Source organism: Myxocyprinus asiaticus, chromosome 5 (genome assembly GCF_019703515.2).
Source record: "Myxocyprinus asiaticus isolate MX2 ecotype Aquarium Trade chromosome 5, UBuf_Myxa_2, whole genome shotgun sequence".
Taxonomy (NCBI): Eukaryota; Metazoa; Chordata; class Actinopteri; order Cypriniformes; family Catostomidae; genus Myxocyprinus; species Myxocyprinus asiaticus.
In genome coordinates this window covers 34,295,952-34,323,592 of record NC_059348.1, presented here as the reverse complement: position 1 = coordinate 34,323,592, position 27,641 = coordinate 34,295,952, and the positions used below count along the sequence as shown (strand labels likewise).

Genomic DNA, 27,641 nt, shown 5'->3' with positions numbered 1-27,641 from the left:
CTCTCCGGGCTCTAAGTTCTCCAGTTCCGCCCCCGATCCTCTCACAGCTCCACCTTCCATGGCTCTGCCCCTCGAGCCTGTCACGGCTCCACATTCCACGGTACCACCTGCCTTCACCGAGCCTCCCTCGGCTCCACCTGCCTTCGTCGAGCCTCCCTCAGCTCTGCCCTCAAAGTTTTCCACGGCTCCACTATCTAAGTTTCCACCTCCTGCGGCCAAACCTCCTGAACCTGTCTCTGCCCTAAGGCCACCTCCCAGGCCTCCCGACCCTATCCCTGCCCTGAGGCTTCCTCCCAGGTCTCCCGACCCTATCGGGGCGGGGGGGGATGGGTGTTCTGTCACAGTGTGTCACTGTTTTGTTCTCAAGGACTCTTATTTTCATATAGTTTTTTGTCTTCTGTCATCAGTTTACCATGAACTACATTTCCCACAATGCACTGCCCTCATCACAGCCATCTGTTCCCCATCTTCCTCACCTGTTCTCCATTCCCTCATCAATACCTGTTTGTATATATACCCTCATGTTTTTGTTCACTCTTTGTCAGTTCTAGTCCGTTTAACCCATGTGTTAGTTTGTAGTTTATGGTTTATTGTTCGTTGTTACGTGTTCACGTTGATTTGTATCTCTATCATAATCTTAATTAAAAGCCTGCAAATAGATCCATTGCCTCCCGTCTCATCTCAGCTACAACACTTGACAGAGGCTCCTGCTACTCTCCGCGATCCATGCACAACTTACCACGCGAGAACCATTGAGAGCGAGAACCACTTAATCGCAACCACGAGGAGGTTAACCCGTGTGACTCTACCCTCCCTAGCAACCGGGCCAATTTGGTTGCTTAGGAGACCTGGCTGGAGTCACTCAGCACACCCTGGATTCGAACTCACAACTCCAGGAGTGGTAGTCAGTGTCAATACTCGCTGAGCTACCCAGGCCCCAGCTTCTTTCATTTTTAAATAAAATTCTTAAAGCTATTGTACTGAATTATCTATGGATCCTAATTTGTAATAAACAAATTAATTTTGGGCTATATGTCACAGTTTTGGTTTGGTGTCCTTTACAGTGTTTTAGCACTATGCATACTATATAGAACAAAACAAATATATTTTACTACACACTGTGTCCCAAAACTGTCAATAAAAATGTGAAGCAGTCTACACAATAAAAACAAAATTTATGAAAAATGAATCATTTCCAGATTTGCTCAGCCTGATCTGTGTGATTTCTATCTCTCTATCTGCTTCAGGTTTTAGACATTGCATCAAGAATTGCTGCTCTGAAAAATGCAGGCCTTAATGTAGTTCCACAGACCCAAATTACCATGGTCAATACCACAAAATCTAAGGTGTCATCTTCAGATTAATTATATTATTTAGTACATTACTTACATTAGTAATATTAACACTTACTTGACTGTTATAATTCTTTCAATACTTTTGTTTAGACACAAACCATTGGCTCATCCCGGAAACTGAGGCGGCAACTGCCAGCACCTCCAACACAAGGTAAAATAAGAGCAACTTATATTGATTTTTATTAATATATAAATTTAATATGTAAGAATTATTTAAAAAATACACTAGATTACTTTCTTACTTTTTATCTGCCACTTTTAGATAAAGAAGCCTAAAGAGGGTTGTGGCAGACATCAGGAACTGTCAGGAATCAAATGACTGTGCTCAGTAAAGCACATGATCACCTGTGCCTTGAAGCTACATGCATAGCAAATATTAAATTAAATAAGCTCTGATTGAATAGATTAAAAAGGACTGAAGTATTGCTAACAAGTTGATGCCATATTACATTTACAAGGCAGTATGATTACAAAGATAACATTCAGGATCAGGTTGCTTTATTACCTTTCTCATGGTCTGCACTACTGTCAGAATCATTTAGACAGAGTCATCAAAATTATTCATGTAATATATTAGACAATGTTGTGGAACTCATCAATTACTGTGAATTGAACTGATCATTTAATTAAGCCTTTAATTAAATTACTGTTACAGAAAGTACTTAACTGCACAGCTGACCAAACACTCTCTGGATAATGTTTTGACCATGATTTGTCTGTTAGAGTAGATTTTATCATTCTGACCACGCCTCAGCTATATGAATCACAGTCATGCAGAACACAAACATTTTCATGTTTGCATAAAGAATCATGTAAATCCTGCTATGGTGATATTGAAGATTTTGTACTAGAAATATTTTCATGCTATTGCAAAGATATTGATTTATTGTATATGTGTACATTAATACATTTACATTTTTTAGTCAATTTTATTTCAGTTACACTTTAGTTGTTGAGTAATTAATTGGAAACATAAACGCAGTTGTTTTTCTTGCTGTAGAATAGAAAGTGTAATTAACAAATTGCAACTAACTACTTCACTGCAACAGTATTTAAATTAAGAACACGAGAAGAGTCTCTGAAGATTCTTCTTATACTGTAGGCCTAGCTGTGCCTCTGCAACAAATAAAATAAATAAATAAATCAATAAAACAGGCTCATCCACATACATTTAGATTTATTGCAATCGGTTTCACAAGAGTACACAAGGTCTTACTTAGGCTGCAAAACTATATCCTTTAACTTCTATGCTTCCCTGTTTACAACAGGAAGTACTACAAGGTGTTACAATTTTTATTTATTTTTTTATTTATTTTTTTTATTGAAGAAAATATCAAAACAAACAATACAAATACAATACAACATTTCAAATGCTAGGGGGAGGCATAAACAATATTATAAGAATACTTAAAGAGTGTACATGCTTGTAAAATTCAAATAACTTTTTGTTTCTTTGAGGGCAACATTGACTCAATATAATGCTTCACTTCATTTTTAAATACTATAAAACATGTTTTTTACCCTGAAAATTTACATTTATGAATGTGAAATTTAGCCATTAAAATAAAAAAATATATATAAAATAAGTGCAGGTTTGTTTATCTTTGGAGTTTACAATAATACCTAAAAGAACATCTTTCCACTGTAATGTAAGATTTTCATAAACATTTCCAACAATAAAATCAAGCACATTTTGCCAAAAACAAAAAAAAAAAAAAAAAGAAAGAAAAAAAGACACATAAGGGCAGTGCCAAAATAAATGAACAGCTGTCTCTGGCTTCTGCTTGCAAAAGCTACAACTTTCATCTATATCTTTTTTAAACTTGGTTAAATAATGTTTAGCAGTGTATATTCTGTGGAGTTTAAAAGATAATTCTTTAACCTTGTTTGTTAAGAGATAGCGATTGGGCAGATGCCAGACTTTTTTTCCAGTCAACATCACTCACAAACTGACTCCAATATGCAATTCCATTTGGTCTCAAAACAACATCCTTCTGGAAAAGGGCTCTTATTGATCTGTTATAATTATTACAACGACAAGAGAAACATATTTTCCTACAAGGAAGTGATTTGGGGAGAGGGGTGGGAGTTGCTGATAATCTAATCTTTTTGCTGTTTAAACAACATATATATTTTAGAAGAAACTGCGGCAAAGACAGTTGCGAATTCCCTTGATGGTATGGGAATATTATATTTTGCCATGAATTCCTTATCAGTAAAAAGAAGGCCATCTGAGTTAAATAATTGGTCCACCAAAACAATATTATTTCGAAACCAATTTTCAAAGAAAATAGCCTTTTGTTTACATAGAATGTCCTTATTATTATAGATAAAGTATTGGTGAGGTGAAAAGTTGTGTAAATTAAACTGCATGCTAGAAAAGCTTGACGAAGAAATGAGGTGTTACAATCACTGATAGAACTGGGTTGCTGATGACGTCATAACAGTGAAGCTACTGCACCGCCATATTGCTATGAGAGGCCAAAAAGTGCTCGGTGCTAAGACAAAACTTTTTCGATTTACATCGTCAATACCACACCAGCTTTTATTTATAGAGAGGGAGTATTTAGTGTATTTCTCCTAATAGAATAGACTTAAGAATATACAAATGTTTGCTAAATGTTATAGATACATATTGTCTCTTTATATGGTATACTGGCATTCAATTATATTACAGAAGTAACAAAGAAAAGTTACAAAGAAACTACGTTTATATATTCAGGAGATAAAGAAGGACACTAATTACATATTAAAAAAATACCCATTATATATATACTGTATCACAACCATATACCAATAATATTGATTACTCAAAGAAGAATTATTGTATGCACATATATCATTAAAGAATTACATTCTGTGTCATACATACATTATTCTTTGGGAAATGTCAATTATGTCAATACAAATGTTGGTCATGCATAATTCAAGAACATGGGCATAGTACAACAATCACCTGAAATTCAAAATGTCTACATGTATTTTCAAAAGTAAATTGCATATAGTTATATTTGCAAATATACCATGATTCAATCACAGGCATGTTCGAATCGAAATGCGTCATAATATTCCTATAGAAAACAGCTAAGGGACAAATCTTCATTCATTCCCAGGGGATGTAAAGATTTTAAATGAAATATCCATCTGGATTCTTTCTGTAGGAGTATCCACTCTTCCCCGCCCCCCCACGTGGATGCTTAACTTGTTTAATAACCAAAAAATTTTAAGCAGATATTAAATGACCAGCTTCTAAAAAGTGGTGTGCAATTTGAAGTTTCTGAGCTTTCCTTCTCACAGCACTTATATCCTCAATTATACGTGTTCTAATTTGTCTAAATGTTTTTCCCACATATTGTTTGTTGCATGGACAAGAAATTATATAAATGACATTCTCAGAACTACAAGTAACAAACTGTTTTATACTCTATACGCTGTCTGTGGGGCATGTTGTAACATTTTTTGTTCTACCTTTTTTTCAAGGTAGATGGCAAAAAAAGTATACGCTGTATTCATGAAACAAGACCACATACACTTTGCATTGCACTTGGTGATGTATGGCTTGGATGCAGCTGCTCGGCCATGGAAACCCATTCCATGAAGCTCTCTACGCACTGTTCTTGAGCTAATCTGAAGGCCACATGAACTTTGGAGGTCTGTAGCGATTGACTCTGCGGAAAGTTGGCGACCTCTGCGCACTATGTGCCTCAGCATCTGCTGACCCCGCTTTGTCATTTTACATGGCCTACCACTTCGTGGCTGAGTTGCTGTCATTCCCAATCGCTTCCACTTTGTTATAATACCACTGACAGTTGACTGTGGAATATTTAGTAGCGAGGAAATTTCACGACTGGACTTGTTGCACAGGTGGCATCCTATCACAGTACCATGCTGGAATTCACTGAGCTCCTGAGAGCGGCCCATTCATTCACAAATGTTTGTAGAAGCAGTCTGCATGCCTAGGTGCTTCATTTTATACACCTGTGGCCATGGAAGTGATTGGAACACCTGAATTCAATTATTTGGATTGGTGAGCAAATACTTTTGGCAATATAGTGTATGTGTAATAGACACATGTGGAATTAATGTGAAAAAAGGAAAATACATCTAACCCCAAGTACATTTACACAAAATTAAGAAAACCAAAAAGTGTTAGTTTGTGCCCTGCTCTCCTCTATCCAAAAAGGATACTGAATTTGGGTCTATTTCAGCATTAAATTTGATAGAAAGCCATGTTATTATGGAAGATAATAAAATCCCCAAAGTTTTCTTTAGATCCCCTGAAAATGCAAAAAACATCATCGACATATGTTTTCCACATCAAAGTGTATTTGGAAAAAGGGTTATTATATAAACAAAATTGTTCCAGAAAACCCATAAAAAGACAAGCATAGTCTGGGGAAAATTTTGAACCCATTGCAGCTCCCTGTTTCTGGAGATAAAACGATCCTCAAATAAGAAATAATCCTTAAAAAGAAGCATGGACGTCATGTCAAGAATAAAATTAGATGGATGAGTTTTATCAATTCTTGATTCAAGGAAAAACTCAAGAGCTTCCAAACCCATATTATGCGGGATGTTGGTGTATAAAGGAACCCACATCTAATGTGGATATTTGCATCACAACTTTCAAAGTGGACATCTTTCAACTTTTGTATAAAATCACCCGTATCCTTCAAATAAGATGGAAGTTGTTCCACCAACGGTTTAAGAATTCGATTGACATAATGCGATATGGGTTCCAAAAGACTTTAATTAGAGGCCACTATAGGGCGACCAGGAGGATGAAACAAAGTTTTATGAAATTTAGGCAAGACATACACAGGAGTTACAGGGAAATCCTCAATAGGATACTTCAGTTCCAGTGGGCTAATCAAACCTTTATCGCATGCGTCATGCAAAAAGGCATCAGTCTCTTTTTTTTTGAAAGCGAAGTTGGATTCGAGTCCAATTTCGTGTAACAGATTTGAAAGTCATTTGAAAGCTGTGATTTAATCTCAGAGACATAGTTGTTTTTTTTTCCCTCTCATTAGAACCAACCCCCCGCCCTTATCGGCAGGTTTCCATATTACATATTGCTTCTTTTTAAGATGTATCAATGTCTGTTGTTCTTTCAGGCCACAATAATCGGGCTTAGGTATTTTCAGAATTTTATCAATATCCACATCAACCAAATTACAAAAAGTTTCAATTGCTGCGTTATTAACAGGTCGACAAATATAACTTTTAGCCTTAAAAGATTGATTCCCAGACACTGGTTGATCTTGTCTCTGTTCATCTTCATAGTAAAAGTATTTCAATTTAATGGATCTATAGAATTTAAACATTTGAACTTTCAGCTGAAAGGGATCCGTAGATGTTGGACGGACATAAGACAAACCTTTGTTGAGCAGTTTTCTTCTGCAGTAGAGAGGCTGGTGTTGGATAAATTGAAGACTAAGTTCAGATCTTGCGGGTTCTCCTTAACTGACTCAAAGATCTAGCGTCCTCCACTGCGCCATCCCTGGTGCGTCCGTCTCCTCGTCATGTGTTGTACTGTCATTGAGGAGGTCCCACATTTGGGGTATCGTCCTTTTTCTCGCATAAAAAAATAAAGATCGGTGTCAGATTGATACTCAGAACTAGATCCAGATGTATATATTGACTTTTGCCTGAAATGAACGGGTTTTGGGGGGGGGGGGGTTATTAGACCAAGTAGAGTTCAGACGCCATGGGTTAACTTTCCCGTCACAATAATCAATGGTGTCTCTGCAAAGCTTGCTTAATTTCTTCTTCTGTACATCCTCTTTAAAGGAACTTATCATGGCTTCCAAATCCTTCTCAGTGGTCTGCACAATCGTCGATTCTGTACAATTGCCCATCTTATCCCTGGTTTCAACAGTTTCTTGACGGACATTAATTAACTATTGATGCGTAAATTCAATAATGAGTACCATCATGTACAAAGATGCTTTATTTAGAATTTCACACCACTTTGTGCAAAATTCCTCATCACTTAGACCGATGGTTGGTACTTTTTGAATACGCAGTTCCATCGGAATTCTTTAGATCTCACATACTCACTGAGAATCACTCCATGAAGTTGCAATCTAATTTTCTTGGAGCACAGATATTTTAATTTCTGGGTGAGATCATCCGTAGTGGAAGCCGTAGGTTACGAATCAGGAAAAAGAATGCTATTGATATCTTCATCTGTGTAAGAACGAGTGTGCGCTTGAATGTCTTTATTTAAAGTCGGGAATTTTTCCTCTTTCTTGAAAACCCGAGCGAGTAAAATGTATATCTACAGTCCCTCTAAAAACTTCATCAGTGGACAGATCAGCTGAATGTAAACAAGTTCACTGAAACTGAGGAAAGATACAAACACACATTTTCAGACATATTTATTGCAAACATCGAAGTGTTTGTTCAAGGTTACTTGTTTTATATTTTCATCAAAAAGTGCCTTTTTCTCGTAGTTACTTGAATAAGAGTGCGCTCTCTCTCTCTCCCTCTATCACACGTGCAGTGGGCGCTGAGATTGAGGGAGACACACAAAGCTTAACTAATATGCTAGGTTTAAATGGCAAAAGAACACGTTATTCATTACATGTATCCATATATGACTACAGAGAGCACTTCAATATGAAAACAGGCAAATCCCTGGCATTTTAGGCAATTTAAAAATCCCGGTCTGACTTTCCCTCTGAGGGAAAGGATGTGTTGTCACCCCAAAACAAGCAGATATTACAGCTTTTCCTACTTACATTTCAACTTGTGGACGGTTTTACGCAACACACTCTCATGGCGAAATCGTCAGGATTCATATGAATCTTCTAAATTTGGCTAGTTCGTATGATATTGTGCGACTGCACTGGTCTGAATTCCTACGAATTTCACTACAGCCAGTGACGTCGCTGGACATCCTTTCCATCTAATATGTGACAATTGCTTGCTTCCGTCACACACAACAGCTTCCTATCATGTTTACACACTCTACTGATTGGATAAGTTTAGATAAGGGGTTTGGGTAAGGGTATAATTTTAATAAGAATGTCCTTAACGCCTCATGCGCGGAACTCACGTTTACTTCCGCATTAGACATCAGAGAATTTGCATGTGATGAAGTTGTAGGAGTTTATGCCAACAACATCATGCTAGACCATACGAAATAGCCAACTCGTAAATTATTGTAACAGGCTCTTAGGTCCCGCCTAGTAGGGGAATACTACAACGTTACCCTGGAAGACCTAGAAGTGACAGGATCTTAGTCCCCACCCCTGGTGCTTTGAGTCTCAGTATATGTAGCGAAGGGCTACCTTATACTGTTAGGGCTAGCTTGAATCGCAGTGAACCAGGTGTGTCGGTCAGAACACCACAGAGGGAAGTAGCAGTTTGAACAGGTTTATTTTCACAGATGCGGTATAATCAAATCAGAGAGGGGAGTCAGCCTTTACATGCACATCAGTCAGTTCCTACTAACAGGATGTGGACAGATAGACTTGAGGACTGCAGTGGGCCCAAAGTGGTGTATGTGATAGAGACAAGGAGGCCTCCTTGGAAACATCCAGAGGAATGAATACTCTCTGCTCAGTATAGGCTCTGGGACCACTGCTAATAAGCATACAGGGGTTGCTGAGAATGATGGGAGGCGTGAGCCAGTTAGAGGGAGAATTAAGTACTGTCTTTCACAGATCTTGTCTTCTTGAGAGGGCTGGGTACATATCAGTAGAAGCATGAGATGTATGATTGTGGTGGACGGTGTGGTTTCTCCTGCCAGAAACAAAGAGCAATATTCTAATAAAACCACCATTACAAGTATTATTATGCATACACAACTATAGACTGCTCCCCTCTTACAGTAACATAATGATGTATAAACACTTAGTATACCAGTGCATCCACTATTATTAATTATCCAAACGACTTATAGCATTATAAACATTATAACTCAGAACATTGTACATCAACAGGTGTGTTACAAGAATAGCATGTAGATAATATAATTATCACGCAACATTGAACTGCTAATAACTGCGTCATCACTGATAAAGCCAAGCATCAATCAGTTAACATTGCAGGTTTATATGTACTCACTCTTATAGGACGCACACAACACAGATTACATCCAAACTGTGGCTGATATTAATGACGATGCACGTCTCCAACACTAGTTTAAGCAGAAAACCCGATCGCGAGCAGTGGCGGAGGCAGTCTGCCGATCTCCGAGTAATGAACAGCGTTTCTTCCGGCTATCCGCGATAAGCGCGTTTCATGATAAAAGTCCCCATACTGGCTAGCACGACAGCGCTCTGACACTCTCTCTATCGCCTTTTGCACAGTATACACAGTAAGTGTGTATATGTTTTAGCATACTTATTGTATAATATACTGCAGGAATAAGAAGTGTGGGCAATTAAGTGTCAACATGGTGGCTTCCTGAAGACTAAAAGTGATGCAAAGTAATAACTTAAGCTCACATTCCCACCCCCCTAATCCTAATAGTGTGAGATGCCCCTACTCCAAGGTAAGTTCCACATATAATTATCAACTGTATTACTTTTAACAATTAATAATGTATTTTTTCTTTTTTAGGAAACTGGGAATTCTTCTGAAAAGGTTTGTTACAATTAAATGAAATAATGAAATAAAATAATAAAACAAATAACAGGTTCTCTGAATTTGTCTTACAATATTTATGAGTCTTCAAGGCTTAACAATTTCAAACACTTTATATAACACCCCTCAGATATAAATTCTTTAAAATGAATTTCAATATCTGGACATGTAAATTAACTCACTAGTAACACTGGATGTTATTAAACAAACTCTGAATCAAATCAAAGACTCTTGTGGTACAATTCAAATGATTCACTTCAAATAACTCTGATGACTCTTAACTTCGTTCAAATCTTTTGAATCAACTTTATGATTCAGTTTCCATTTGACTCAGATTCACATCAAATAGTTCAAAATCACAGTTCAGGTTCACAATTCAGATAATAACTCAGTTCAGTTCAATCTAACTCAGTAAAATGTTCATATAGGTGTGTATAAAGAACATTTGTACCAGACTGTAGCAACGATGACTTTGATACGTCGACTTTGCAATGACTTGTGACAACTTGTGATGACTTATGATTTATGATGACTTGTAACAATGAAACAAAACATCTGAGACAGGACAATGAGGAGATGTCGTCTGGTTGGCAGGGTAATAAACACAAAAAAACACGAGAAGCTTCAGCGCAGCTCGGGAAAACTCTGGAACTTTCTGGAACAAAATGGCGTGGCTCAGTCACAGCATGCATGCGGCCCACTTGAATAGGGTCGATCCACAAAAACAAGAAAAACACTTCTTGAAAGCAAATTTTGATCGTCTGCAATTGTCAGACTCTTCTCATTGCTAAAAATACTCAGAAAAAGGGAAAAAAATCACTCCATGCAAAACTAACTCTTGTTCTAGCACACTTACAAGTGCACTAAAGCGATTCGCGGGAAAACAACATATCACGATCTATGACACGGTTCATAGATGACTCCAAAAACGCAGTATGATTCTACAAAAATTTTAATCCAGTATTACGCCAGAAACAACAATGTTCTGAATGAAACTCATGGCTTTAGCAACTCTCTTTCGTGCTCTCGGCCAGTCTCTAACACCGTACTCCGTTCAGTGGCGCAATCAACCAAACTTCTGCTTCGACTACGTCTTCAGTTTCACACGATCACATCGATGTACACTTAACTCACAAAACTTAAACTGACTGTGTGCCTCTGTCATCCTTTACATTTTCAGCGGAGAAAATGTCTACTTCTTACACAGCGATCACGGCATGTCTCTCTTCTCGCACAGCGAGCGCAGCGCGACTGTCTTCTCCAACGTCCAAGGCGCGACTGACTTCTACTTCTTCTCTCTTGCGCACAATGTAGACAGCGCCACCCACCAAAATAAAAGTCCCTTAGAGAAAAACATATCACCGTTACATTTCCCCCTGCTAAACCCTGCCATACCATCGACATCTCCAGACAGCCTGCTCCTGAAACATAAACAAAACACAATTTTTAAGTGCAACATTATACAAAATACACATTCTTTTCAAACATTTTCAAACTCAAACAGGTTCATACATATTCCTCTTTACAATCGCAGTTAAATTTTCACCTTATTTCATCAGATAATCATCCCTATACCTCACAGGTAATTTACCACTGTTTTGTCTTTGAGGGCATCTGAGCTCTGGAACACTTTCACATTCAGAGTCTGAAATATCAGCATCATCTGAAACTTCTTGTACTCCTAACTCCATTTCTGGGATCTCCTCTTGTGCTACATTCCCCTGTTCTTGTATTACACTCTGTCTTTGTTCTACACCATTTGTTTCCATCTGTACCACCCTTTCATCTCTACTCGGCTGGAAAACACGTAAGACCTGGGAATTCTGTTTCAGAATCTGATCGGTTTACGGATCTGCGTCTGGTTGTAGGTGGCGTAATAGATGACAACAAAGGAAATGTGCAGTGACAAAGTTGATCTCTGTGTACTACTCTGGACGGACCCCCCTTTTCACGTTGGACGGTAAATACAGGTAGGTCTGAATGATTCTGCTTAACTACAATGTAGGGTGTGTTCCCACTTGTGCTGAATCTTATTTCTGCCCCTGTGTTTGTGATTGCATAACAACACACGGTCACCAGGCCTCACAAACGCTCCAGAGGACTTGAGGTCATACACTCTCTTCCGTCTTTTGGAGGCTTCCTGTGCGACCGTATTCACAACTTCTACGGCAGTCTTTAGTCGGCTGTGATGATTCTTCACCCAATCATCCAAGTTTTCTGCATCACTCTCCTCCAAATCCTTTCCACCCAGGACATCTAATGGAAGGTGGGCATCCCTCCCAAACATCAAGTAGAAAGGAGCATAGCCAGTGGATGAGTGAACATGATTGATGTATGCTAACACTAGCTCTGGTAAATGAGTTTTCCAGTCTTTCTTCTTTTCAGGTGTCAAAGTTCTCAGCATATCATGCATTGTGGGATTGAACCTTTCACATTGAGAGTTTCCTTGAGGATGGTAGGGACTTGTACGACTCTTCCCGATACCATACACTTTACAGAGTTCCTTGATCACTTGCGCTTCGAAACATCTTCCCTGATCCGAGTGCAAACGTGCTGGACACCCATAGTAAACAAACCAATGTTTTATGAGGGCTTTTGCAGTAGCACTCGCTGTTTGGTTCTTGGTTGGGACGGCAACTGTAAACCGAGTAAACATGTCATTCAGAACTAGTACATTTTCATACCCTCCTGAGGACATTTCCAGCTGAGTGTAGTCCATTGCCAGGACTTCTAAAGGAGCAGTGACATTGCTGCATGTCATTGGAGCTCTGATTCTTGGAAAGACATCCTTCACAAGGGTACATCTTTTACACTGTTCTATCCACTCTTGAACGTCTTTAGACATGTTAGGCCAATAGTAGTTCCGTCTCATCAATGTCAGAGTACTCTTTTCTCCAAAATGACCTCCATGCTCATGTTGACTGTCATAAACTGAATGCTGTAAGGGAGTCGGTACAACTAGCTTCCTAATTTTCTCTCCATCCCTTGGGTCGAGAATACATCTAAACATCACTCCATGATGCAACTGAAAACGGTCAAACTCTCTGCAAAGCTTTTCAACACTGACGGCATACTCTGTTGTTCTGCTCGGCTTGGTCTTTCGTTTTTAGACACGGCATTGTATAGGGAACCTATCAAAGGATCACTTCTTTGCAACTCTTTAATTTCATCCCAGCTGTAACCGTTCACTACTTTCTTGATAAATGCTTGTACAGCCACTTAAACATCAGTTTCTTCCCACTTGGACCCTTGTGCAGGCCACAGGCATGCACGTACTTCCTCAGTGTCCAGTCAGATGAAATCCTTCTCTGTGTCTACTTGTTCAGGATCTTCCTCGGAGGGAATCCTTGACAATGCATCAGCATTAGTGTCCAGTCATCCAGGCTTATACAGAACCTCGAAATTAAGCTCACTGAGCCACCCAGCATTGCTCGACTGCTCCAAGATTAGCAGTCTCCAGGTAATGCAGTGGATTATGGTCAGTGAGTACAGTGAATTTGGAAAACATCAGGTACTCTTTAAATTTTTCTGTGTGAGCTTTTCGTAATTTACCTGGACTGGTACTGGAGGATTGTCAGGGATTTCAACTGCTTGAACATGCGCCACTCGTCTAACATGAAGCGTCCTTTCCTTTTCCTCAAACTCCAGTGTATTCTTAGTTAACACTTCCCATGGCTTGGACACTACTGCCACTCTGCATCTTGGGTTAAATTTAATGGTTCGGTCCCTCGAATTCATTACACATACAGGAACTTTTCCTCCTTCAGTTTTTGTTAGCACATTGGCCACCAGGAGCCCCTTTGGTAAACTTACACCAGTGGTGGGCTCAATTAATACCTGGCATTTCACTTTAGGTGGCACTCTGCAACAGCTTTCAAACACCTTTTCACTTAGTGGAGGGATGGTGATGGCCTGCTTTCCACCAACTTTAACGAATCCAATTTTACCATCAGGGCTCAGAGATTCAGTTCTCAACACTAGCTAGCACCCGTCTTATCTTTGCCTCTGCAGATTGTCCATATTTGTTGGTTATCTTTATGCCCTTTCCTGTCACAAACAGCAACTTAAACTCACTGATAATATTCATTCCAATGATTCCCAAAAGTCCTCTTATCTCTTCTGCTTCTGGGCTGGTGTCTGTCAGCACAAAGATGCACTTCCCTGGGAGAACCTTTCCCATGCACTCCACATCAGCGTATAAACATCCTAGCACAGGAATGTTGAGTCCATTAGCTGCGGTGAGTCTAACCCAGTGGGCAGATGACAATTTCAGATCTTGCTCACCAAAGTACTTCCTAAAGTGTGACTCTGTAATAGTGGATACTTCTGAACCTGTATCCAGCAAGCAGTTGGTCTCAACACCAGCTATTCTAACTTCAGTAGTCAAACAGTCTCCAAATGCGCCGTTTTTCAACGTTTCCATTACTTCATCAGTCCATTCAGCTACATGGCTCCTTATCATAGATGGCCCAGAACTGGCTTGTGTTGTACAGGTTGGAACGTTTCCTATGTTAGTTTCAGACATCCTTTCAGAATGTCTAGACTGAACAGACACCTTAGCTGCTTCAGCACCTCGTGTACAACGTCTACTAGTGTTCCCGGGTTCGCCACATGAATAACAGATGTATCAGCCATCGCTGTCCCTCAGGGGTTGTCTTTTTGGAAGGTTCTGTTGCAACTGTACCCTACTATTACCATGTACTGTCTGATAAAATTCTTCTTGACGGGCTGCAATCTTTTGTATAGCTTAATGCAGTTTTTCTAGGGTTAGTGTAGAGGAAGTTTGCTCTGCATCAGCATTAACTACTCTAACGTGGGTACTGGGTTTTGGATAATTTCACACTTGTGTCTCCTCTTCTTCGGACCAGGTGATTGCAGCTTGCATTACCTGAACAAAAGTCAAACTTGCATCCTCTTTAATTCGTCTTTTCATTTCACGCCTTAGAAAATCATCTCGAAGGCACAGAGCAAGTTGTTCTTTTAACACACTTTCGGCATCTGGCACTCAGTTTGGCTCTCGGCGCTGAACTCGGTTGAGTCTCTCTTGTAAGTCATACGCGTTTGTGCGTATTGTCTCTCCTTGCATTTGATTACGTTTGTAGAAATCTTTCAGTCTGGTTCCGATTGGCACTTTGTCTCCATATGTGTCTAGTAAGACTTCAAAGATATCGTCAGCAGACTTTTCACTGCCACCCAACATGAACCTCACAGTCGCTTTGGCTTCATCCTTAAGATGCTGTTTTGCCAATTTTACACAATCTTCTGCAGGTACTCTCATCACTTGGAAGGCTGATTTCATTGATGCAACCCATTCTTCGATGCTTAATTCTCCTGTCTTGTCTGAACGACCTCTGAATTCTGGTAGTTTTCTGTCTCTGGGAATATAAATGGCAGATGGGGTCGAGTGCGCGATAGCTTGAAGTTCGATTACAGTTCTGGCCAGTGACAGGGCTTCTCTCTGTTCAGTTCTGGCTTGCTCGAGTACTCCCGCCTGTTCTGTAAACCATCTCTCTCCTCAGTTCCTCAAGCTCTGCCATCTTTCAGCTTGTAAGGCCTGGGACTCGTAACACACAAAAACATAAATACACTGCCTAGTTTGTATCCTGTTCGTGACGCCAAAATGTAATGGGCTCTTAGGTCCTGCCTAGTAGGGGAATACTACAATGGAAGACCTAGAAGTGACAGGATCTTAGTCCCCAACCCCGGTGCTTTGAGTCTCAGTATACACAGTTATTAAACAAACTGAACTTCTGCTTCAACTATGTCTTCAGTTTCACATGATCACGTCAATGTACACTTAACTCACAAAACTTAAACTGACTGTGTGCCTCTGTCGTCCTTTACATTTTCAGCGGAGAAAATGTCTACTTCTTACACAGCGATCACGGCGTGCCTCTCTTCTCGCACAGCGAGCGCAGCATGACTGTCTTCTCCAACGTCCAAGGCACGACTGACTTCTACTTCTCTCTTGCGCACAATGTAGACAGCGCCACCCACCAAAATAAAAGTCCCTTAGAGAAAAATATATCACTGTTACATTATGTACAACTGCTGCTTCCTTTAGTGATTGTTGTGCTGCACTGATAGGCTGAACCGGGGCAGGTGAATGCTCCGACATCCGATCTACGTATATCTTTTCCCTTGTAACGAATATTATCATTATCAAGCAAATTAAACATTAAACATGATTGTCACTAGAGGGCAAATTCGACTGTCTTATCTGCAGGTTGGAGACGGTGAAACGGGGTCGTTTTCAGCTGTCAGTCATTGATGCTCTGTGGCAGTTGAGGAAGACCAAGATGGTGCTCAAACACTTCTGGTGGCTTCACCTTCTGCTGGCAGTTTACTGTTGCGTCAGCGTTCCAGTTCTACATATATATTTATCAATGGTTACAATACACAGGCTTAAAGGTGCACGCACTATTTTGTTCCTCAATGAAAAGTTTTACTCCTAAAGAAATTAATTGTAATTTTGAAATAGATGTATAAAATCATAAACATTCATATGAGATGAAGCATCATATCAGTAACCTTATAAAAGCTGTTGTATTCTACATGGAGAGGGTCCCCTCATGGGGGCTGCCATGTTAGGATCACATGACCAGATGAATACTACTCGCTTAATCTCAGTAAACGGCCTGTTGTTTGACACTTTCACTTATGGGTTAAAGAAATCATAGGTGACTGTGAATTGTAAATTTCTACAGTAGCATCTAAAAATGAAAACTTTTGATTTTGAATGATGCTGCATCCAAGCCGCTAGGTGTCAGTGCAAGTTTATAATACAAACAATAAAGTTACTGAGTGCAACTTTAAAGGCCCTGTGTGTTCTAAACATGGACTCTGACAAGGGAAACTACAAGGAACATTGTCCCCTGCCCTGGAACAGAGAGGAACAGTAACAAATTAAAAGCCCAAATGTTAAGGCTTGTCCTGGGTCATTCAGTTCCATTGGTATAACTTTGTGTGTGCGTGCACGCACGTGTGTGTGTGTGTGTGTGGACACGGTGTACATTGCATTTTGGTTTGAGGGTACAATAGATCAAGTACTGTGTAGTGTTTGCATTTCCTATAATATAGTCACATACCACATATACATTCCAGTTCCCTGTGCAACTCCCTCTCAAAAACAGAGAAACATAAAAAAAAAGTAAAAAAAAAGTCAAAATGTATGGAATTCATGTCAGCAGCGTTCCATGATGAGGAAGCGTTCTCTTTGGTCAGCTACAATAAATCCTTCTCTCTGGTCAGTTAGGAATGAGCTTTCTCTCCTGTCCAATACCATGAAACTGTCTCTAGGTTCCATCATGATGAATCCTTCTTTGTCCTGTCCCATCGCTTCTACCTCTGCATATGATGGGTGTCCTGAACCCCGTCGAAATTTCATAGCAGGCCAGTGTGTTTGCCTTCTCTAGATATCAATAAAAAAAGACAACATTTACAATTATATATATATATATATATATATATATATATATATATATATATATATATATATATATATATATATATATATAAATGGTACCAACCCATCTGGTACGAACAATCATGCCACGGTCCAAATCACTGAGATCACATTTTTCCCCATTCTTATGGTTGATGTGAACATTACCTGAAGCTTCTGACCCGTATCTGCATGATTTTATGCACTGCTGCCACACGATTGGCTGATTAGATAATCGCATGGAAAATTGTTGGTGCCAGATGGGCTGGTTTGAGTATTTCTGTAACAGCTGATCTCCTGGGATTTTCACGCACAACAATCTCTAGAATTTACTCAGAATGGTGCCAAAAACATAAAACGTCCAGTGAGCGGCAGTTCTGTGGATGGAAATGCCTTGTTGATGAGAGAGGTCAACAGAGAATGGCCAGACTGGTTCGTGACAAAGTCTACGGTAACTCAGATAACCGCTCTGTACAATTGTGGTGAGAGGAATAGCAGTGTTATTCTGAGATGCGGGTTGGCGCTGTTTTGGAGGCATGAGAGGGACCTACACAATATTAAGCAGGTGGTTTTAATGTTGTTGCTGATCGGTGTATATATATATATTATTGCTTGAGACTGACCTCTATGAAGAAGAGGCTGGCACTGGAGGTTGGATGGTAGTACATGTATACAGTTGCCAACACAGCTGCCATCATGAGGACCATGGTGACCAGGATGCCAATGAGCAGAGCAGTCTGAATCTGCTCTTCTGTCTGTTTATCTGTACTGTCCATGTGAGACTCTGAAAAAGAGAACCTGCTCATAAAGATGAACAACAACAATTACAACAAGACTTCTGAGTCTGAACATTGGTTCCCTATCTGTCACTCACTCGACGTTGTGTCGATGTAGTGACACTAGGGGTCACTCTTGGGAGCCCGAAACACCTCTGGTCTTTGATAAAAGGCCAATAAAAATTGGCGAGTGGTATTTGCATGCCACTCCCCCGGACATACGGGTATAAAAGGAGCTGATATGCAACCACTCATTCAGATTTTCTCTTCGGAGCTGAACGGTCATGCTCATTGAGCTGAATTTTCATGACTGTCCATTCACCTCTGCTGGATCTGACGGCGCATTTCAGTGGCTTCTCCCTCCTCTGCACTGGCGCACTGTAGAGAATGCCCCGGGCGCTTTGGCAGAAAAAAGAGAGTATATTTTCTGAAAGAGTATATTTCACTAAAAGAGCGGCACACACGGAACGTCTTTTTAAAGATGCCTTTCCGATTGTGTGTTATTCCTGGTTGCAGTCGTTACCTCTCAACTTCAGATGGTCATGATCACTGTCTTTTGTGTCTGGGCATGACCCACACGGAGGCAGCATTCATGGATGGTTCATGTTCTCACTGCGAGAATATGACCACGGCAACTTTGCGGTCACGGCTTGCTTTCATAAGAAAGCAAGACACCCCAGCGGCTCCCCACCTCGGTCCTTCTACCTACGGGTTTGAGGCCAGTGCGGCTAGCACTGGGGGCGATTTGGGGACTCCAATGGGATCGCCTCCACCGAGTATCCCCCCACGGACCTCCCATTCCCCAGCACGCTCGTCTGCCCCGATCGGGCTTCTGGATGAGTCCACCGGCTCGTCTCACGGCGAGTTCAGCCTCATTGATGCCACATCATATGGCATATCTCGCCCAGGACATGCCCCCCCGGTAGGACTATGAGCCCATTCTACCAGGGGTGTAGCGGCCTCCTGGGCCCTGACCAGGGGTGCCTCTCTAACAGACATTTGCAGAGCAGCGGGCTGGGCAACACCCAACACCTTTGCAAGGTTCTACAACCTCCGGGTGGAACCGGTTTCATCCCAGGTACACAATACAAGTGGATAAGCCCGGGATAGCTGGCCGGGTGTATCGCTTACATATAGCATCTTTCACCTCCTCTGAGCTGAAGACATGTGCCATTAATTCCCAGTAGTGTTCACAAACTATGTTCCCTGGTTGACTTCCTCTGAGCCCTGTGGCAGTCGAGTTTTTGGAGAGACTCACTGCCAGCCGAGTTCATGTGCTAACTAAGAGCCCTGTCCTGGGGTAGGTGCTCCACATGTGGCCGTTCCCTGTAAGGTAACCCCATGCAATGTATATTTTCTGCTAATTCATTTCCCTGTTGACAATCTGCATCTTCCTTGGGCAGAGCCCCCTCTGCCACAGTCTCCATGTTTGTAGCAACTCCTCCCCCATTGGGTAGGATCTATCATGAGACTCTCCACATGGTCGGCAAGACCATGTGACATATTTTTCCACTTAAATATCCCCCCCCTCTCTTTGGGTGAGATGTGGTCTCCGCGGTGTCCTCCCCTTGGGAGGGACACCCCCCGACTAGACCTGGCGGCCCAGTCGGATAATCCCCCTTCTTTTTTAGGGATTGGAAAAAAAGAAGGGGAAAAGAGGCCACGACTGGGATAGCCTGTCTCTATCTTTTGGGTAGTCGACTTGTCCCCAAAGGAACGTTCGACACTCATAACTATGTTGGGGGAGGTTACGTGTTGGCCTGGTGCGCTGGCTATGAGGCACACAATGGTCTGCCCATCACACACCGCCAGTTCACGTAACACAGTTCAGCCAGTTGCAGCGTTTCGTATAGGGACCCCTAGTGTCACTACATCGACACAACGTCGAATGAGTGACAGATAGGGAATGTCTTGGTTACTTACGTAACCTCCGTTCCCTGATGGAGGGACGAGACGTTGTGGCCCTCCTGCCACAACACTGAACTACCCGCTGAAATGGCCGGACCTCGTCTCGGCTCCTCAGCATAAAACCTGAATGAGTGGTTGCATACCAGCTCCTTTTATACCCGTATGTCCGGGGGAGTGGCATGCAAATACCACTCGCCAATTTTCATTGGCCTTTTATCAAAGACCAGAGGTGTTTCGGGCTCCCAAGAGTGACCCCTAGTGTCACTACATCGACACAACGTCTCGTTCCCTCCATCAGGGAATGGAGGTTATGCAAGTAACCAGGACATTTTCTGATTAACCACAATCGTCATTTGAACACGATACCAACTCATACAATGTGTTTCTCAAACAAATGTATACTTTGTGTTATCAAAGTACAAAATGAGTAACAAAATGACAACTTATTAATTGTGAGTTTTTAACATTTTGTCACTCTTTTCAACATTGTTTTCTTCAAAAATTTCCTACACGAAAAGAATGTTGATGGCCTCTTTTTGTAGTTTTGTAGCCAGGGAAAAATATCAAAATAAAACTTTTTTTTTCTGATTGCTGTCATAATTTAGACATTATTTCTTTATTTAGATCTTTTTCTAACTTAACCCTAAAATGGTTCCTGCAGGATACTTAAAAAAAATATATATATTTTAAGACTTATGCATTTCAATATTTTACATTTTATTAATTTAATTTTGTTAAACAATACACAGTTTAATTTGGTGGAATTTTTGTCATGTAATTGAAATGCGTAAATCTTAGAAATAGGCTAAAATATGTTTTTGAGTGTACAAACAAAAGAGGCTGGGGGAGGAGCAATGAGTAAGTCTATACTGAAATGGGGGTTCCAGCAAATACTAAGGTCATGTGACTGTAAATCAGCCGCGGCCCATGCATTTTAAGTCTAGGCCTTCAGTGCGATTCATGCCATTAAGAAAACACAGTTTCACAATTATAAGACACCGCATGCCATACATTGCCTGGCAGTCAACTAATAATACCATTTGATATTTTAAAAACACGTCCACGCACGAAAGCCAGAACCAAGGAGGTCTAATACCTAGAAAAAGCTCTCTAATAATATTTACGATTTAAATTTTGCTTGCAATACATTTTGTTCCGTCAGGGTACATGGTTAGTTTTCAAAACTTGATCCGGCACTGAATGCTCCAGCAGCATAATTTACACTTAGAAAACTCCTGATGTTGCTATAACAATGCAAAAAGCACTTACCAATTTGCTTGAAGTGAAAATCAGTCTTCCTTTCCTGTTTAATTAATCAATCGCACAATCATGCAGAATATCTCAGGTTTTTAAATCCATAAGGATCTCTTTCTCAATAACAGCAGTGATGACAGCCGACTCATCAGTAAGATCTCACGCTCTTCGCTTTCAAATTACGTACATCACTTAAAGCATGATTGCGTCACTCAAGGCCAGCTAGAAGGCCTGGACTGGGACATATCCTAAAGACCACACCCACCAAGAACAAATAAATCAATCTGATTGGCTGATGAATCTGACAATCTGACTTTAGATGCCTATTCACTTGCACTGTTGAGGGATTCTGTGAAATTCTGAAGGCCTTACAGGAGCTCAAACTCATGCGCTGCTTCGGCTAGGGAGCATGCGATTTGTGAAACAGCCGACTCGCTTTGCTTGTAAGCATTAAAGAGCACCTATTATGGTTTTTCAAATATTACCTTTCATGTAGTGTGTTATATAGCTGTTTGTGAATGTAAAAAAGTCTGCAAAGTTTCAAAAATCAAAGTGCACGACAAATGGAGTTATTGACTCCCAAAAGAAAGAACCGATTCTGAACACCTGAAACGAGTCGTTAGTAATTCCAGACTTACTTCCTGTACTAACCTACGTAATTTGCTAACAAAAAAACCCCGCCTCTGGTCTTCATTGGCTGCTCGCGAACAGCTTTGACCCGCCCTCAAACACTACACTAAGCGGTTGACCAATCACAACAGACTGGGACATCTGACCAATCAGAGCAGAGCAGGTTCTCTGAAAGGAGGAGTTTAGAATGAATCCTTTAGAACGGATTATTGAACAAGTCGTTTTTGACACTGGGAAAAAAAGGTAATGCTGCAATTTAAATTATGAGCAAATTAAAGTGTTTTTTGACCTTGGATGCATGTAAATCTATTGTATGAGACCTTTAAAACAAAATTAGGCACATTTAAAAACCATAATAGGTGCTCTTTAAGGAATAAATTCTGATTGGATAAACTTTTTGTTTTTTGCTATTCATTTGTAGATGAATTAGGAGTGGAAAGCGATTGAACATACATAGGCAAAAAGGCCAATGAGAATGAAAGAATTAAAAAATATCTATTTATTAGGCATGTTACACGAGCAGAGAAGGCTTTGCTTGCCCTGAGAAATCGCCACTGCTGTAAATAAATTCTTAATGGTCTACAGGACCTAATAACACATCAAGACAATAATAAGGTACTTACCATCAGTGAGGATACTTGTTGGAGGGTTTTTTAAGGATAAGGGTGTGCTGGTCATTTTGGTGGTAAGAGAGAAGGCTCCAATTGATGTGGTTGCTGTGGTTGTGGAAACTCGGATCCATTTTTTTGAAACTGTTGTTGTTCCTGTCTGTGCTGCTGGAGTGCTGGCTTTAATGAGAGGTGGTTTTCTGTCTAGAGATCGACCACAACTCTGGTTCTTTATCTTGAAACACATTCAAAGTAAGTTAGTAACAATGGGAGATGGTTGAATTATAAATGAGGAATGGCCCAAGAATGGCTCTTCACCTCATTTAGACATCCACTGTCAACCCAGTCTTGACGGTACTGGTCAAATCCACTGGAACATCTACAGGAGAAAATATTTTTTTATTGATAACACAATAAGGTTCTATTTCTTAACACCAGTAAATGCATTATGCATTTTTACAACATTTATAAATATCGGTTTATCTTAAAGTATACAAATTTTAGTTTAAAATGTATATTGAAATTAACATTAAGTACAGTAATCTACACAGATTCAGAAATTAGTACACTGTTATGATGAAATTGTTTAGTGTTTTTGGTCAGATTCTATCTTATGGTCTAGTAGTTTTAGTGCATATCAAAAATACAAGTGAACCAATAAAGTGTATACCTTTGAAGGTGACTACACCAGCTACAGTTGAAGCCAATGTGAGCCGTAACACACATCTCACAGCTGGAGAACTGGAGGCAGGCTGACACAGCAGGAGGCGCCATGGCAAATTTTAACAAACACATGATAAAAATATGTGGGTACTTATTGTTTTCTCACACTAAGTGAAGAAATATACTGAAGTAAAGCCATGGAGAGAGAAAAAAAAGAATGTGTATAACAGAGTTACAGAAGATTTTAAACATAATGTATGTGGTTACTGTAATTATATTGGTCTTATTTCCATCTTAGCTGATGCAGTTCTGTCAGCAGCTCAGACTTACTTGGCAGAGGAAGCATCTCAACAGCAGTGGAGCTGGTGATCTTGGATTTTAAGAGCTCTACGCGATGGTATTCATATATTGTTCTCCGTCGAATATCTGTCACAAAAAAAAGCCCCCCCACAAGAACAAGACATGATTTAATACACAACTAAGGAATGGCAGAATTCTTAGGCCAAAGCAATTATATATGCAGAGACATCACTTGAGTGTGAAAAAGTATTAAGAAGTTGAGCAGTGACTCACTGGGGATCTGGTCAATTTTTTGAAGAACCACAAATGCATCTGAGAGCCCAACTTTCACAGGATGATTCACTGGGCTAATCTTACTAATGTCAATGGGAATCTAAAACAGCCAAGAGTCCACAATCAAAGTTTGGTTTGTCCACAAGAATGAGGTGATAGCAGCTGTAATAGCCAAGAACTATGTAAAAACAACCTTTTTGTATGCAAATATGATTCTGCCATCATTGTGCAAGGATGTCTGGAAGGTAAAACTGCCCAAATGAGAAGCATCCTGGATATACACATGGTCCCACTGCACAACAAGAGCTGTACCTAAAATAATTTTTTTTTTTTTTAATAATAACCTTTCAAATTCAAATATTAAAATGTATTCAGATTTAACACATTCAGTTATGTAAATAAATCAGGGTACTTCAAATTTCAAAAGCATGTTTAGTCTGTCCCATTTTACCATTATCACAGTAAATAACCGTTGAATTTTGTGAGATACTGAGGTCAAAATTAGCCATGAGTGGAGCAATGTACTGAGTCGCTGTTAGCATTTTGTGGATAACATCTCCAGTGTAGATGAAACCTGAACAGAAATTAAATCAACTTAAAATACACATCAATCCTAAAATTTCATTTAAAATAAAGTTTAAATCAATCTAAATTGTGTAGCACTCACCTCCTGTAGCTACATGTATTTCCCTTAAGAGATGTCCATAGAAAGGGAAATCGAAGGACAGATTAAATCTCTATAAAAACAAACAAAAAATTATATTAAACACTTTTCTTACTAAAATTTCATTACAATGAATAACAATTACAAAAATTGGTAACATTTTCAAATAAGATGTTTTTATTAACATTAGTAAACGCATTAGGTATCAGGAACTAACATGTTTACAGCATTAATTAATCTTGGTCAATGTTAATTTATGAAAATACAGTTGTTCATTGTTAATTCATAAAGCATTAACTAATAACTTTTAATTAACATGGGTCAAGATAAATAGGTGGTGTTAGTGTGTTGTTCATTGTTAGTTCATGTTAACTAATATTGTTAATTAATTTAGGCAAATACAGCCTTATTGTGAAGTGTTACATAAAACATTTTCATATCATAACATGCATATGCACCTGCAATGTTAACAAAATATCAAGAATTTACTTTTTTGTTCTAGTCCGTACCAAAGTTTGTTGATGCGTGTTAGAGAGAATTTCATGAACCCTTCCCATGTCCAATTGTTCAAGACTGACCCACAAATCTTTGTCTGCACTGTCTGTGGGCCCATAGAGTTTGGATGTGTAGTAAATATGATCCATATCTCTCTAAAGCAAACAGAACATTTATGAACAGTAAGTGTATGAGTGCAGATATATGTCTGAGAAGTAGGCCCTCATTTTAAATTTTTACCTCAATGGATGAGTTGCCATTACTGTCATTAGTCACAACATCTGGAAAGCGCTCTGAATCCAATCTGCCATGCACTTCATAGCGTTTCAGATCCTGGTTTTTCTGACTGATCTCGTCCTCTGGTTTAGATAAGAACAGCCATCTCCTCCATCTTTTATGGTAAAGCTTGAGGTTTACTTCAGCACTCTCTTTCTTGGAAAGCTTCTCAAAGGCAAAGTAGGAGACCCCTGACAAATAATGGTTATCAAGCCATTTTATTTGATGTTTTCACTGAAAAGCAAATTTGTAGACTCTAGCTGAATTAACAGCCTAAATTTGAACTGCACTAAGAACCAAAATTAACATCTGTGCCACCTGATACAGTATGACATTGTGTGATATCTGACACAGAAAAAAACTAATCTTTTTAGCTGTTTCAAGAATGGTATTGAAGAATGGTTTCACAGCTGTGAGACTCTGGATGCAAACAAAAAATAAACACATATTGTCACATCCTACCAGTGACAGGAGTTTGTCCAAAGTAGTTCTTTCACAAGAGAGGGCGAAACATGCTCAGCATTCCTCATGGTAGTAGGTGGAAGGGAGTATGAGGGTAGGGCAATGTTTTGACTGGTGCAACATAAGAGTTTCTGTGTGCACAGTCCAGTTCTTTCCTGTGTCCTTCTCATTGAAATTCTGCCTACGCTACATTACATCTATATCAATATCTCCAACGTGATCTGCTATAGTTAATATCAGAGTGTCTTTAACTGAATGCTACCCAATGGGATCCTGCGCCTCAGTGAAGAAGGGATCCATTTTCCAGTTTGGCATTGTAACTATGTGATGGGACCTCGGTCTCTCATGTTTATTTTCAACAAAGACCACAGGGTACAGTGAGCACAGGACACAAAAATGGTCTGGATGGCTAGCTACTGTATGAATAACAAAAAACAACAACAACAACAACAACAAAAAAACATGGTTGTAGGTAAATAAATCCATAATTATTAAAAAATATAATATAAAAAATATCCATACTATCTCATTTTTTTTCTGAATTAGTTACCCTGTGAATTGTTAAGCAATTTACTGTTCTCAGTGTCTTTTAATGACTAAGCCAAGCATTACTCTCTTATAATCTTTATTCTTACAAGGTGTATCAGTGCCCTCTATTCAACTGATTTATGCATCATTGACTAATAAGATGCTAATAAGAAGTCCGAGGTGATAAAAATAGTAAGTATCATAAGAGTCTAATTTAAAAGACATGTGTCAGTTTCGTATAAATGCAATCTTTGCGTCTGTGTTGGTTTTAATGAATTAGGATTTTTTTTTAAACATTAACTACAACAAAATAATTATGAAACAATAATAATAATAATAATAATAATAATAATAATAATTGCTGTGTCAAGTGAAAAAGGCACAGAAGTTGTCAAAGATATCTATCTATCTATCTATCTATCTATCTATCTATCTATCTATCTATATAGGAACGAAATCATACGAAATAGCCAACTCGTCAAATATGTACGAATTTTCGTGAGATCGGGTTGATATATATAATTTTTTATATACATATCAACCCGATATCACCTATGTCAATAAGAGATTTTTTGACTTAAAGAAAAATATCAAAATTACTTTGAACTCAGAAATTAAAACATCACACAGCAGTGAATTTATGCTGAGTGTATTCAAGTAATGTTTTTGTGTGAATTGCATTTTTAATATATTTTTTAATAAATGAGAAAAAATGAGTCATGTAATTGACCTATCCTGCAAGTGTAGCCAGTTTTATAAAAGAGTACTGAAAATTAAGGCATTAGCACAAGAGAATGATCCAGTCCAAAACGAATCATATGGCAAAGGAATTAAGGGAAAGATCATTTAAGGATAATTCTGTTGGTCATTTATGGGAAATGAGCACATCATTCTGAGATTAAATTCGTAGATTATTAAATTAATCTCTAGGTAACTCTTATTTTATTTTTGCCACAAAGTGGAATTAAAAACTTGGCAAATAAATGAACGACTTACCATTTGACGGTAATTCCTGAATGGTAAATATAATCTGAATAACTGCGAAAATCCCAAAGAAAACGTGTGGTCTAGTCACTAGTGCCATGGCCGACGATATTCTAAAGTGTCCTTGTAAATTTCAAAGGAAGGAGAAGCCGAATAATATGTTTAAACTCCACAGCTGATGCGAAGTTCAGCTCCCCCGACACTCCCACGAGTATGTCAAATCCATACTGAGGCTGTAGTGACGCGTATGTGATGAGTTTAGACTTTCAGCTATCTCAGAGACGAATTTGTGTGTGATCTGTAAAATAGGAAGAAAGCCTGCATCATGTGTTTTATGAGTGTAAACACTGGGGAGGATCTGAATTTTATTTATCTCCTTTAATAAACTGCTAAATTGAATTTATATGTTCACTGAAGGATATATTT

The 27,641-nt window shown here is 39.3% G+C and overlaps 2 protein-coding genes and 1 long non-coding RNA gene across 3 annotated transcripts in view; 1 reads left to right on the top strand and 2 right to left on the bottom strand.

The window, feature by feature from the left end:
• Nucleotides 1–2,556, top strand: part of LOC127440398 (rab effector MyRIP-like) — a 30,981-nt gene extending 28,425 nt beyond the window's left edge. The window contains exons 13-15 of the mRNA XM_051696935.1: nucleotides 1,248–1,346; nucleotides 1,446–1,506; nucleotides 1,618–2,556. Of these exons, the coding sequence (XP_051552895.1) occupies nucleotides 1,248–1,346; nucleotides 1,446–1,506; nucleotides 1,618–1,631 (174 nt within the window). The 3' untranslated portion in view covers nucleotides 1,632–2,556. The remainder of the gene's footprint in view (nucleotides 1–1,247; nucleotides 1,347–1,445; nucleotides 1,507–1,617) is intronic.
• Nucleotides 2,557–7,719: 5,163 nt separating this feature from the next.
• Nucleotides 7,720–9,929, bottom strand: LOC127440408 (uncharacterized). The gene is made up of 2 exons (XR_007897128.1): nucleotides 9,429–9,929; nucleotides 7,720–9,104 (listed from the first exon to the last, which is right to left on the bottom strand). It is a non-coding gene; the product is annotated as an uncharacterized LOC127440408 (long non-coding RNA).
• Nucleotides 9,930–17,133: 7,204 nt separating this feature from the next.
• Nucleotides 17,134–27,315, bottom strand: LOC127440400 (plexin domain-containing protein 2-like). The gene is made up of 13 exons (XM_051696939.1): nucleotides 27,228–27,315; nucleotides 25,206–25,432; nucleotides 24,980–25,120; nucleotides 24,474–24,543; nucleotides 24,258–24,380; nucleotides 24,000–24,118; nucleotides 23,807–23,906; nucleotides 23,564–23,659; nucleotides 23,241–23,322; nucleotides 22,889–22,949; nucleotides 22,586–22,805; nucleotides 18,018–18,178; nucleotides 17,134–17,361 (listed from the first exon to the last, which is right to left on the bottom strand). The coding sequence occupies exons 1-13, from the start codon at nucleotides 27,313–27,315 to the stop codon at nucleotides 17,134–17,136; spliced, it is 1,716 nt and encodes a 571-aa protein (XP_051552899.1).
• Between the last annotated feature and the right edge of the window lie 326 nt (nucleotides 27,316–27,641).

Excerpts from the sequence above, each read along its gene's own strand:
- LOC127440400 (XM_051696939.1), bottom strand. The coding sequence starts at position 27,315 with ATGGCACTAGTGACTAGACCACACGTTTTCTTTGGGATTTTCGCAGTT. Across the intron at positions 22,950-23,240 it reads TGGTGTAGTCACCTTCAAAG|ATGTTCCAGTGGATTTGACC; the intron begins GTATACACTTTA and ends TTTCTCCTGTAG. Across the intron at positions 18,179-22,585 it reads AACAAGTATCCTCACTGATG|AGTCTCACATGGACAGTACA; the intron begins GTAAGTACCTTA and ends TCTCTTTTTCAG.